This window comes from Anopheles marshallii, chromosome 2, assembly GCF_943734725.1.
Source record: "Anopheles marshallii chromosome 2, idAnoMarsDA_429_01, whole genome shotgun sequence".
NCBI classification, from domain to species: domain Eukaryota; kingdom Metazoa; phylum Arthropoda; class Insecta; order Diptera; family Culicidae; genus Anopheles; species Anopheles marshallii.
In genome coordinates, this window is record NC_071326.1 from 48,885,779 (window position 1) to 48,900,643 (window position 14,865).

The 14,865-nt window shown below is 38.0% G+C and overlaps 1 protein-coding gene across 1 annotated transcript in view; it reads left to right on the forward strand.

Annotated features, from left to right (window-relative positions):
- The window catches only part of LOC128719218 (uncharacterized), a 62,073-nt gene that overhangs the window by 43,003 nt on the left and 4,205 nt on the right, over nt 1-14,865 (forward strand). The window contains exons 5-9 of the mRNA XM_053812841.1: nt 9,575-9,691; nt 9,971-10,102; nt 10,812-11,071; nt 12,265-12,409; nt 12,479-12,628. Coding sequence (XP_053668816.1) covers nt 9,575-9,691; nt 9,971-10,102; nt 10,812-11,071; nt 12,265-12,409; nt 12,479-12,628 — 804 coding nt within the window. The remainder of the gene's footprint in view (nt 1-9,574; nt 9,692-9,970; nt 10,103-10,811; nt 11,072-12,264; nt 12,410-12,478; nt 12,629-14,865) is intronic.

Consider the following 14,865-nt stretch of genomic DNA (forward strand, 5'->3'; position numbering starts at 1 on the left):
ACCTTAAATTATCTTCTGATAAACAATGTTCAATTTTCTAACAGCAATCTCTTCAATAAATGATTGCCAATGTACCGTCAGAGTGGGTGGGCTTTGATAAGGTATGCTACATTCGTTCAAGTCGAACTCATTAGTACTGAATAAAAAAAATAATAATAAATGTTATGTTATGCTTACGAATCACTTTGAAATACTTGAAAATTTGATTCTCTGATCGGTTATCGATCGTGTCCTTAACAAACCAGTTCATTTTTGTTGATTCGATTTTTCATTCCACTTCGCTACAATTTAAAGATGATGACGAAAAAATCGCACAACTTTTCCTGTTTTTCGGTGGAGTTCTTTCGTTGGATTGTTCTCAGCATGCTTTGATGGAACAACGGAAATAAATGTGCAAAGGAACATCCCTTGCAGACGGTTCGAAGTCACTACGAGACTGCGGGATCTGAGCAGTACCTACACGTGGAATTTATCTAAGCTAGATATTATATTGTGCGACGTCTTTGAAAAAAAATGACAACGGAAAATGTAGAGTACCCTCCTTCGTTAGCATGCCTTGGTTAGTAGCATGTTCACCTTTCACCCCAGCTGCGCTAACAATCCAAATATTTGGTCTGTGGATTGTGTGTGCCTTATGACATGATATCGGGCCATCGTACTTGTTTGCTCATCTTGCGTTTCATTTTTTTCCTCATATTTGAATCCTGGTTCTGTGCATGTGATCCTTATACGGAGTTTGGGGTTCGAAAACCATTCCACCATCCACGAGCAACATGTTTGCACATCCGGCTCCATGTTGCCAGTTATTTCTTTGCCAGCTTCTGTAAAACGCAAACTGCACCATCTTGGTCTCTGCCCGTTTGTTGTCATATTTTTTTCCTTATCAGGTGAATAAAACAGACACGCCTCAGTTACCAAACGTTTTCTTTTCGTATCGTAGCAACCAAAGGTCACGATGCTAAAAGGATGTACTGATCGTGGTGATGGGAAGAAAAAAAACTACAGAATATGGTACGCACTGTCAAATGGCTGAAATTAATTCTCAAAAGGGGAAATCTTTGTCCCTTCGTGTGCGAAGTTGTCATCACATATGCCATCTACAGGAATGATTCTTAGATAAGCAGAGAAATACTCTATACGTATTACACAAACCTTCAGGCCGAGTTAAAATAATACCATATCAAATATTTTAAGCATGAACTAAAGCACGTAACTCTGTTCTAAAGCGACAAAATCATCTTCATGCTTACTCTTTTTACATGATGTTTCTCGAGAATTCCTTGAGCCACTAACCCGATAACACTTTTTGACCCACCACAACCACAATCTTTTATTTAAGACCCCTGCCTATGCTTTACTTCCAGCATCTGAGTACAATTGAAATTGCGCTCTCCTTCACCCACTCGTTCGAGTTGATTGGTTGCTCCTACTCTTTTACACTCCATGAAGAAGGTGCAAAATCTACGGTATCCCGTTTTGCTCATTTTAAACGTTCTGACACACCGCCAGACCGTAAAAAATGATACATGGCACTGACGTGCATGTGTATGTGTGCACATCTGTTTAAATGTATGTGCCCGTGTTTAACCTATTCCATTCCTGTATTACGAGCGCCGTTAAACATGGCTGCACGGGAGGAAATGTTGAAACCCTTATCATGTTTCCGATTGTTCCGGCCCGCGGTCCTGTTCATGTCATCAGTATTCCACCTTTCTCCGGCATCCCGGGTATTGAAAGTTAGTATCAACACTAGCGATGGTGTTGGTTGGTTATCGATGTTTCTGGAATCACGCTCCAAAAGAGTGAGTGAAAAAAGTCGTGATTGAACGTGCCACGGGGGAAGTAGGGAGTAACTATATTTAAATCATGGTAAAGCAACGAACAATTTTTGTGTTTGTTGTGTATTTTCTTTATATGGGTCAATTGAAATTCATGGCTGTTATAACAAACGTGTAACATAAAATAATGTATAGTTATATGCCAAGGAAAGGGCATATCGATAGAGGACCATAGAAGAGGACTACGTGTTTTAAACGAACGGCACGACACATATAAGTGCATGTGCGCACGTGTGTGTCGGAGGAATAACGTTGTACGATCGGTAACCGCTATAATCGATCTCTTTTTGTGCGAACAACGAACGAATAAACACCTCATCGAGCCTCGACTCATCATTGGCGCAGCCGGTAGTTGTGAGTACAATTTGAAAATTTACAGGTAAAAACAGTGCGAAAAAGATTTTGCTTACTAGTGAAATTGAATCTTTAATAAGTGTACCCGAAGTCCGTTTGTGTTAATTTAAGCGTGATTTCATCTCCGTTCGATCGTTAAAGTTCGGGTGATTTGCGGTGCCGCCGTCCTGTAAACACGTGCTTACAACGGAGTCTTTTGTGTGTGACCGTTGACTCCAGAACAAAACAATAACGAGGTGTTTAACGTTGGAATTTGATTTGTGCGCACTATTAGATAGACGCAAAATTTGCAAGCTAAATCGGACTACGAGATAGACGATTTTTGCCTTTTGTTCCACATGAGCACACATTGAGTTAACCTCAAATAAAAAAAAAAAAAAAAAGCAAAGTACTCCGTGTACGAAACAGATTGAGCGCACTATTAGATAGACGCAAAATCTAGGCACAAAACCGCACTACTAGATAGACGGTCTGTGTGATTTTTTTTTCTATCGTTGCGTGTGTGTTTGTATGAGTGACCTGCATAAGATACTATCCGCCAGACGTGACCCCGTCAGTGATAGTGAATACAGTGACAGTGTCGACTCTATTGATTCCGGTAGTTTAGCGCATATTCCGATAGCAAATCTTGATATTAAGCTAGGAACGATGTCTCTCGACGAATCGCAATCGCAAACACAAGCGATGAATAATGTTTTGACACAATTAATGTCGCAAATAAGCATTTTAAATGAGAATATTCAACAGATATCCACAAAACAGGAATCGTATGAAAATGCACTGCACAGGTTGATGAACCCTGAAAACACGTGTTCTCAAAACACTTTTACAATGCCTGTACCGTCTACTACTGTTACTGGTGATGTTTTTCGGATCCCTGATCCAATCAAATCGATCCCTTCGTATGATGGAAATCGTAAACAGTTACAGTCCTGGATAATAGTGGTAGAAAACACGCTTAGTATTTTCAAAAGTTTAGTGAGTAGCCAGGTGTATGATATTTACGTTCAGTCGATACTAAATAAAATTTCCGGTAATGCCAAAGACGCGTTATGTCTAGCAGGAAATCCTTGCGATTTCAATGAGGTAAAAAAAGTTTTGATAGAAGCGTTTGGTGATCGTCAAGAATTAGCCACATATAAAGCCCAGCTTTGGTCAAATAAACAAAATGATGATATGAGTATCCATTCGTATTACAAAAGAACAAAAGAAATAATGCTCAACATTAAAACGATCGCAAAGCAGAACAGAATTTATAGTGAGAGTTGGTCAGCTATCTGCAGATTCATTGAAGAAGATGTGTTAGCCGCATTCATGGCCGGACTAAAACATCCATACTTTGGTTACGCGCAAGCAGCTAAGCCTGAAAACATTGAAAGCGCCTATGCATTCCTTTGCAAATTTACCGCAAATGAAAAAATTTCTTCACTATTAACCGAAGTGAAACATCAGAAATCGGCTATACCAAACAGAACAATGAACAATTATGCACCTAATGCAAATGGTAAAAAGATTTTTACAAATACACAGGGGACAACTCTACCAAATGTTCAAACTAACTTTCCTAGGAAAACTCAGTACAAAGCTCCAACAGAAAAAATGGAAGTTGATACATCAACTAAAAGTCGGCTCACAACCAATAAGAATTTTTTGAATAATAATGAAATACCATTGCTTGAAGCTGAAGATTCAAGTAACGAAGAAGATGATATCTTGGCAAATTTTTGGGAGGTGACAACAAGAACCAAAATTCCGTAGACTTTCTTCCATATTTAAATTGTGTGAATACGAAAACCAAAAGAAATTTAAAACTGTTAATAGACACTGGATCCAACCAAAATATTTTGAGAAATGGTATTATTCCAAAACATTTAACCGTGCCGATAAATAACACATGTATAAAAAACATTACGGGTGAACATCCCATAGATAGAAAGGGAACAATTAATCTTCTTGGTTTTGGATTACCAAAACAAAAGTTCTATTTACTGGACTTCCACAACTTCTTTGATGGAATAATAGGTTCAAAATATCTAGCCAAAAACAACTCTGTAATCAACTATGCAAAAGAAGTGATTATTATTAACGAAGTTACTATTCCTTTTTTCAAGTATTTTCCATCAAGAAAACTGTTCAATCATTTGATTACAATTAATACTTTAAAAAATGGAGATTGGTTAGTACCATCCTTTCAAATTCTTTACAAAGGTTGTTTAATTAAGCCAGGTTTATATAAAGCTGAAAAAGGCAAATCAACTGTTAACGTTCTAAGTTATCATCAAAATCAACCAACAAATTTAAGAACTTTTGATTTAAATGTGAACAACTTTGAAACCATTACTCCTATTCCCATACGGAATTGTGAAGAGGTAAATAAAAGAATCATAGAATCATTGATACGAACAGAACATCTTTCGCCGTTAGAAAAAGAACGTTTGCTTAAAACAATTATTCAAAACTCTTCAGTACTGTTAAAAGAAGGAGAGAAACTCTCATCTACAAGTGTTATAAAACACAAAATAATCACAAAAGATAACGAACCAACTTATACGAAATCTTACCGTTTCCCACACCATTTCAAATCAGAAGTAGACAAACAAATTCAAGAAATGCTCGATAATGAAATAATTGTTCACTCTAGCAGTCCTTATTCATCACCCATTTGGGTGGTGCCAAAAAAGAACGATGCCTCAGGCAAAAAAAAAATAAGGGTCGTTATAGATTACCGTAAACTAAACGAGAAAACAATAAGCGATCGGTACCCTATACCGCAAATTGACGAGATTCTCGATAACTTGGGAAAGTCATCTTATTTCACAACATTAGATTTGAAGTCCGGGTTCCATCAAATTCAAATGGATCCTGCTTATCAGGAAAAAACTGCATTTTCTACCGGACATGGCCACTTTGAGTTTACTAGGATGCCATTTGGCTTGAAAAATTCACCCGCAACTTTCCAAAGAATGATGAATCATATACTAACTGGACTTATAGGTTCTATTTGTTTTGTCTATTTAGACGACATTATTGTTATTGGCAGTAATTTAACTTCTCATTTACAAAATTTAGATACCGTTCTCAAAAGACTAGCAAATTTCAATTTAAAGATACAATTAGATAAGTGTGAGTTTCTGAAGAAAGAATCATATTTTCTAGGTCACATAATAACCTCAGAAGGTGTCAAACCCAACCCCGAAATCATAGACAAAATTTCAAACTGGAAGTTGCCCACAACTCAAACAGAGCTTAAACAGTTTTTAGGGTTAACAGGTTACTATCGAAAATTTATTCGCGACTATGCAAAAATTTCTAAACCTTTGTCCAACTGCCTTAAAAAAGATGCAATCATAAACTATGGACACGAAAACTTTCTGAAAGCTTTTAATGAACTCAAAAATATCATTACCTCAGATCAAGTATTAGCTTATCCTAATTTCGATTTACCTTTCATATTAACAACGGATGCTAGTAATTTTGCACTCGGTGCAGTTTTGTCGCAAGTGCAAGACAACAAAGAAAGGCCAATAGCATTCGCTAGCAGAACGTTAAACAAAACGGAATGTAATTATTCAACCACCGAGAAGGAGGCCCTTGCTATAATTTGGGCAATTAGAAAATACAAAGCATATCTTTATGGAAGCAAGTTTACTCTCGTAACTGATCACAAACCACTAGTTTTTATAAAAACATCGTTCAAAAATTCAAAAATACTCAACTGGCGTTTAGAGTTAGAAGATTATAACTACGAAGTAAAGTACAAACAAGGCAAAACTAATGTTGTGGCCGATGCCCTTAGTAGAATACCCCAAGAAACAAATATGAATGAAACGTTGGCTCAAAATCATTGTAACGTTAAAAAGCACTCCTTGGAAATTATCAATTCTGAAACAACTGATTCATTTGAGACCATTCATTCAGCTCAAGATTCTAGTGATCATTTCATGCATATGACGAAGAGGCCTATTAATTATTACCGAAATCAGTTGATTTTCAAAAAATCAGATACGGAACCATCGATTGTAAAAGAAACTCCATTCCCGAACTTCCGTAGGACAATTGTAACTAAACACAGTTTCGAAATGGAGGATATTAGGCGTCATTTGCAAAGTATCCATAATGGTAAACAAACTGCAATCGATGCCCCAGAAAGCATGATTCAGCTAGTACAAGATACGTTCAAAAATAATTTCTCCATCAAAGGTCATTTCATCATAACACAAACAATAGTTGAAGATGTACCTGATACACAAAAACAAGATTTTCTCATTAGTACAGAACATAACAGAGCGCATCGCGGCATTTCAGAAGTTGAATGTAAGCTTAGACGGGCTTATTTCTTTCCAAATATGCAAAAACAGATAAAATTCTTCACCAATAACTGCGAAATATGCAACATTCATAAGTTCGATCGCAAACCGTACAACATAAAGATATCTCCACGACCAATAACCAACAAGCCTTTAGAAAGGATACACATGGATATTTATATCATTAACAATACCAGTTTTTTGTCATTAATAGACTCCTTTTCTAAACATCTTCAAATGTTACATATCAAGAATAAGAATATCATTCAAGTACAAAGAAAGCTTACTCAGTATTTTGCGCAATACGGCTTACCAAAAGAGATTATAACAGATCACGAAACAACCTTTAGATCGACTCAACTGAAAAACTACTTAGGTTCTTTAGGAGTGGCATTGAAATATGCGTCATGCTCGGAATCAAATGGACAGATCGAAAGAACACATAGCACAATCACTGAAATTTACAATACAAACAAAAGCAAGTATGAAGGCTATGATGTAAAATCCATGATAAGAATAGCAGTAGCGTTATACAATGATACAATTCATTCTGCCACTAAGTTCACTCCAAATGAACTTACATTCAACCAAACAAATCAAGACAACCCAGCAATGATTTTAGAAACATCAAATCGTCTTTTTTCTGATGCCAAACATAATTTAGAGAACGCGGTTAAACGACAATTGAACAAAAATATCAAGAAAACATCTCCACCCTCTATTACGGAGTCCGCAGACGTATTCGTAGTTCCAAACATCAGGACAAAAACTCAACCAAGAGCGATTAAAACTAAAGCTAAAAATGTTAAAGAAAAAACGTTTGAAAATATTAGAGGAGTAAAAAGGCATAAGAGTAAGATAAAACGACTCAAAACCTTAAGAATTGAATGAACTTTCTAAAATTACTTTATCGTTATATTTATAGTCTAATATGTTATGAAATGTTATGTATTCCGATTGTTAACTACAGAAACAAGAATTAACCATATTTTCAGACTTTATTTTTGTAAAATCTTGAAAGTATACCAGCGAATTTATCTTCCTTCGTCCTTAAGCGGTAAAATAATGATTAGGGATTAGGTAGGGCTAGAATTAAGATTACCTATTATAACGTTTATGAAAAAATGATATGAAAAATTTATGTAATGATGAGCCTTATGAACAACTGCACTCGTCAGACGAGGACGTCTCGACTCTTACCCCCGGAGGAGTTATATGCCAAGGAAAGGGCATATCGATAGAGGACCATAGAAGAGGACTACGTGTTTTAAACGAACGGCACGACACATATAAGTGCATGTGCGCACGTGTGTGTCGGAGGAATAACGTTGTACGATCGGTAACCGCTATAATCGATCTCTTTTTGTGCGAACAACGAACGAATAAACACCTCATCGAGCCTCGACTCATCATTGTATAAAAGAAATGTTCTTGTTAAAATTTTCAAATGACGTGGAGCATTTTATACGAATCTTAATCGAAACAATTTTGTATTGAATTGGTATAGGTCAGAGCATCAAGCTGAGTTATGAACGGTTGAATAAATGTATTAGCGTTTATTTATAAGTTTTAATTTCTAGCAAATATTTTTGTGTAAAGCAGGATTCTTTTTTAAAATATTGAATGCTAATTATCCTTTGCGCTAACAGATTATAATAAAATATAGCAATTGAAATATTTGAAGTATTGAATATCTTTTATAAGTAATTTATGTAAAATCTATGTAAATTATGTTTTCATGTAGCCAAATAGGGTAGCTGGTAATAACGTAATATTGTGTGTCACAGTATATTTAATTATATGATAAATTATTAATAATTGCGTAACATGTTAAAAAAAATAAATAAGAAGTTATGCGAATGTATATTATCGTATATAACGTATACGTATATGCAATCGTATATGTATCGTATATAACACATCAAATTTTAGTTGGCATTCCGTGAAGCAAATGTTTTGTTTACTACCTATAGCACGCAATATGCTTGCATGGTAGTAAATAAATATTTAAATGCCACAAATTTTACCGCATCTAGCTTTACTCCACTTCTATGGTGCCCTTCAAAAAACTTCTGCTTTGCAATTGAAACTCGCACCGATGCAAAACTCCATCCAGCGGCCTATCTGAGTACAGTCGCATACAGTCAATGCTATTTTGTTCCACCTCTTCAATCACCTCTTTCACTCTCTCTATCTGTTTCCTCGTCTAACTCTTCTGGAATCGGTTACTGAATAATTAATCTGGCAAATTTCTGCCCACAGTATTATCCTTCAACATCCAGACTCCCTGCAGTAGAGTGAGCACGAGGCAGGCTCTCCGGGTACGGAAAGTTTCCCAAAAAGCTTTCGGATGACTTTCTGACCAACTGAACCAACGGTTGACTTTGGCACCGGATAAACCGTCCTGGGGACAAAACCGGAAGTGGGGAATAAATGCAACGAAACAATGTTATCAACGTTGCCTCAGACTGGGAGAGTGTTTGGGCAACCTCTGGCAAGTGGTCGGTCACACCGTTTCCTACTGCATATCTTGGCAATGGCTTTGGGCAATATTTTAAATCCAGCCGCAATGAAATGGCTGTTGCTTTAGAACAAACTATTCAGATGTAAGAGCACGCGAAATCCTACGTCCGATTTCTTTAACACAACTTCCTTCCAATCCCAGTTGGGTTTTTCATACAATTTTTTTTTTCATTTCCCACAAGGCAGAAGGAAGTTCTTTCCGGAGATTAATTAATTTCCCGTTCAAACAGTTGGGTTTCCCGCCCGCAGCCATACTGTGCACTGGCAATGTTAGAGATATTTTAACATTTTTCCCCCAATTCCAACGTTTATAAGATGGGTTGGCTTTTTCTGCACTGTTGCCTTTGCATGATTCACACCACAATCAGATAAGTGTGATTGTTTCTTTAGAAATGTTTCACAACGCAAAGATAATTAAATGCTGGCCCCGGTAGGAGTGGGATGTGGGAATGTTTTGCACAAGAAGCGCAACATTCCATTACAAAAGCTATTCAAATTATCCTGTTTTATTGGCAACTTTTTTTTGTTTTTTTTTTCTTTTATCATTCACAGCCATCTGCCTTTTCCCTCGGCGATCTGTGCGTGCCACCGATGGCAAACGTGCTGAAAGTGTTCCTCGAGAATGGTCAAACCAAATCGTTCAAATACGATTCAACTACCACTGTACAGGTACGTATAGTGAGTTTACGGATTCGAAACCTGCCAATAGACACTCGGATCGCCTTAAGCACATTCATTATCCTTGACGGAAACGTTCTTATCAGCCAAAATGAGATTGTTTAAAGCAAGCGTAAAAAGAGAACAGTTCGAATTCAAACCAACCACAAACTAATGGTTCAGTTTGCTCTTTCCAGAAGTACTGATCTCTTTTTGTTTGTTCTTTTTTTTTGTTGCTCTCATTTTCCTCGTTCCACGTGTTGCTTGAACCTGTTGGTATTTCCTGAACAGAATGTTGTTACTTCGTTACGCGATAAGTTATGCCTAACCGCCGGTGAGCATTTCAGTCTCGTGGTGGAACACGTGAAAAGTCTGAAGCGGAACAAGCTTACGCTGCTGGATCCGCAAGAAACGGTGGCCCGGGTAAGTATTAGCGGATGTCGGAATTTCGAGAACCAATTACTAGCATACTCTTTCACACACACGCACGCATTTTACGCGCACACATATACATTCTTGGTAATTGTTCAGTCGCTAGTTCATCAATCTTTTTGAATTTGGCCTTTGCAGCATATTGGGGTCGGCATTGAAAAATGAATGAATCGAGAAAATACCAATCTCTAATTGAAAATCCATTACGAGAGTAAAAGCAGTTTTCTTTTGTATGACTTTACCCCTGTGCAAACGAACAGATTGAAATTTCAAATATTTTTTTTTTATTCTTTTACACTGACCAAAGGCTGTATTCCACATCCTTGTAGATACTTGTTACGTTAGATTCTTTTATTTACTTGTAGTTTGATTTATATTATGGTGATTTCTTGTAGTACAGTATGCCTGTATGTTTTGTTCATGTAATGAAGCAATTATTATCATCTTCCAAAAAACACTCTTATCTACACCAAACATAAAATTATGAATGTACTGTCCTTGACTACTACAATATTATGACAGTTTCATATCAAAAGTCTCTAACACTAAATCATACACATAATTGTAATTGGTGCATTGTAAAGGATTTTTGTAGCAAATAAATAGTATATAATAGGTACATGAATATAATCTGTACATTTCAACATTATATCTACGAAACAATCATTTTAAATTGTTTTGCCATTTATTTCCATAACAGATAGCGGCAAGGCCGGGCGCTCACAAACTCCGTTGCCTGTTTCGGGTAACGTTTGTGCCCGTGTCAGCCGCTGCCCTCGCTCAAAAGGACCTCAACGCGTTGGACTATCTGTTTTTGCAGTGCTGCAATGATGTCACGCAGGAACGCTTTGCTCCAGAGCTACAACCAGAGGTGGCCCTACGGCTGGCCGCCCTGCACATGCATCAGCACGCGTTAGCAAACAACATTTCACCCACAAAATTAACTGTAAAAACTGTTGAGTAAGTATGCTTACGATAGGATAGTTTAAGTATGTTATCGAGATAAATTACTTCAATAATGGATGGCCGGGCCTGACATTCAACAAAACTCTAACATGTTATTGATTTGTGCACTACCAGTTATACTATGCGATTGACTTAAAAACATATTCCATTTTATTTAGCTTCCTTCCGAGTTAAGTCTCCGTACACGAAGTTCGAAGCTCCGTTTCGAAGTATACAAATAATATTTCTTATTTACACTTCAAAGCACATGCTTCTTCTTCTTGGAAAAAGTTCCCATAACTAATAACACTTTTCTTAAAAACATATTCGCATACTGGTTGCCTCATTCCCGGTTTGATAAGAAAAAGTTCGGTTTGGTTTTCTTAACGCTTTTAAAGGTGGTATGTGGTGTAAGGCAAGGTGCGAGAGTTACCAAAAGTTCAGTTTTCATCGCGACTATGAGTTCAACTTGGAACAATGACTTGCCATTCCCATCGCTTCCGTCCTGACATGCCTGCAATTAGTTCAATTTGTGAAAGTGTTCCGGCATTTGGGATACTTTCTTCTACTACTTCACAGATCAGCCCATCCCATCCATTGCTCCTGATGGAGGGTTGCTGACGGGAAAGTTTCGACACGATTTCTTCCCACGCCACACAAAGACGTCCAGATTTGTGGAACAAAAGAAGAAAAAGCACGCCTTCCTGAGGACAAATATTTGCAGTTGCAAATGGAATTGGACCGTGGACGAACGGGGTTGCAGAAGGGTGTCACAAACTATGTGTGTGGTTTAGGAACTTGGGGAGGATGACTTTGGTTAAGATTTTTTTGTATTGCATGTAGAGATTTCTTGTTTTTTTTCTTATTTGGTTGTTAGTCTGAAGGCGGTAAATTAAAAGTTTTCAATGCAGAATGCGCATAAAACTATTTTGCAGCATGTAAAACAATCCCTGGTGAAAATTCAGTCAAAAAGTGTCTTATTTACTGTTCCAAGGGTTAAAGGCAGTCTTTATACCTGGCTGATAGATGGTGCTGTTTGATTTAATGTCACAGATCCATTTCTTATCAGAAAAGTTTTTAATTATTGTTTTTCAAGTCTGAAACTTTTCAATTTCATTTGAGCAAGCGGTTCTGCTGAAATAGAGTTAGCACAATTTTTGTATTTATTTTTCTTTATCCCTCTCTCTATCTCTTTCATACACCCACAGACGAGAGTTTGGACTGGATCGCTTTGTGCCTGCTTCACTAATCGAAGGAATGAAACGGAAGGAGCTGCGACGGCTATTAGGCCACTTTCTGAAGCTTAATTCACAGATGACCGGCTCGTCGACCAAAACACTCACTCAGCTGCAGGTAAACTAGACACACTGGCCCAAGTGCTGGCATGATCATATACCGGACTTTGCTTTTCTGTTTCGGTAGGCTAAAATTCACTACCTAGACATCATATCGGGACTACCCAGCTATGGGGCCAAGTGTTTCAGTACCAATCAACGAGACGGTGTCGAACGGGTACTGCTCGTTAGTCCACGGTTCGGATTAAGTCAAATAGCAGGTGTACGCAACACGGTGGTAAGTTGTTTAGAATTTATTTTATCTTACACTTCATATCCATTGGAATTATCAGCTACAATCATTGACAACGGAAAAAAATGTTTACGAAAGCTTGCATGAAGCCATCAATCAGCTTTGAACGAATTCTCACACCATGGCGCAACAAAAGAATTAAACATCCCGTTGATACTGCTCTCCCTGACCACCTCCATTAAAACAGAACCAAAATACCGAAAACCCCGCCACCATCGAAACTTTCACACTCCCTGCCCACGCGTCCTAGCAACATCTAATTTGCCCGCGAGGTGTAATTAAGCACCAACTTTCAGGACCCTTGTACCAGTAGTCCCTTCCACAACAACTTTCGAGGGTTGTAGGTATGCCTGGCTGCGTAATTTCTTGGCCCTTACTTCGCCCTGCACCTGGTCAACAGGATTTCCCCACTGGCCAGGATTGCCGAGTTGATTCGACCCGTTACGTGGCAGAAACTTAGCCCAACGGAGTACGGTGTAGAATGGTGTGATGGGAACCGCGGTGCACTCCGCGATCTGTTAACGAAAATCTAGGGCAAATATTTAATGAGAATTTATTATCCACCACGCACCGTACCAAGCTCCCAGTTAGGATGTACGCGTGTTTATGTATGGGGGTTGCGTATGCCATTGCTTGAGCGAATTTCCGGTCGACTACAACCACGACCTGCAAAACAACCATGATCAAACCTTGCGCTTGACAACCAAACACCCCCAATCTTTCCCAAAAATTCGCTGATTTACTGGGCACTGTTTAACTTTGCTTCCATTCCCTTCCCATGGTACAGTTTTGCTGGAATTTGCTAGCAGAGAGCATTTTTCACCACACAGCAACAGTAACGCCAGTAATCCCTGCAGCGGGATTGATCGACGACTGCCTCCGGCGGTTGCTACTACTAACGCGAACCGGAAGCCCGATTTGTTTAGCTCGGGAAAATACTGTTTACTGAGACATTAGTCTTAAAATCGATGGTAATTATACAGGTTTTGATGGTGACGATCGTGATTGGTGACGTTAATCAGTGAGTTCCCGTGCAGTTCCGTGCGAGACTCAATCTATGATGATAGAGGTTTAATCTTTTGTTATTTTAATTGCTTACCAACTTGCTAAACTTCGTAGTTCTTGGTAATTAAATACACAATAATTAAATAGAACATGCGCATTTAATTCAAAGTTAAGTATATCTATAGGTCGCTGTGTTTTTCATCAATTTAAATTGTGGGCTTTAAAAAAACTTATTAAAAACAAATGTTTAAATCAAGAATGTAAGCAAGCACGGTTTGAAAACAACTTACATAAGAAACTTTGAGACAATTTATTCAAATTGTAAACGTAGCGCTATATGATTAGGTATAACATGCAGCATCTGTACTGAGGAAATATTCTTCGGAAAAAGATCCCTGTTCATAACTCAAAGCACCCAGTATTGTCCTCTACTACGAAATGATTTTTGCATGTTTTGATCGGTGGAAATATCAAATTTCTTTCACATAGTCTTATTAATTCTTCACCTATATTCTTCGATGGTTGGAATAACGTTACTAAGCGCATAACTAGTTCGTACCATACGTACCGGATGTTTTAAAAGTTTTCCGATTATAGCGAAATCGTCTCTTTTTGCACATCGGCTCTCGTCACTCGGTACAGGCTAATGCAGCTGCTTCATTGTAGTGAACAGTTTAGAGAGAGAGGTTGGTGGTTGAGGATGTACATTCATCGTACGTTACCACCTCCAGAAAAATCTATCTCTGGCAGATGAAAAACTTTATCCGCACACATAAACGCCTGGCGGGTAAGAGTGGGTAGACGTTTTTCGTGAATGGATTAAATCAATTTGCCCAAATACAGGGAGCAAAGTATGTGTATACCAAAGAGTGCGTGTGTACCTCGTGCAACAAATCCAACTAAGGGATTTCACATACAACATCCCTTTGCCATCCGGAGGGCATACCATGCACGGTACGAATGATATAAACGATCTGCCAAGCAAAACTTTCCTCGAAACTTTTCAACAAACTCCAAAACGACGACCTACCTACCTAAACGACCTGACGGATCGCACTAAACGGGCAATGATTGATTCTTGGGAAATCTTAGCGCGTTTCACTGAGTTTGCAGGAGATAATTTGCCTTAAAAGCAGCAAAGCGGTAAACCTAGCCAGAGCGACTGACACCTCATTTATCTCACGGAGTTTTATCTTTCGTTTTGAGAAAGCACAACT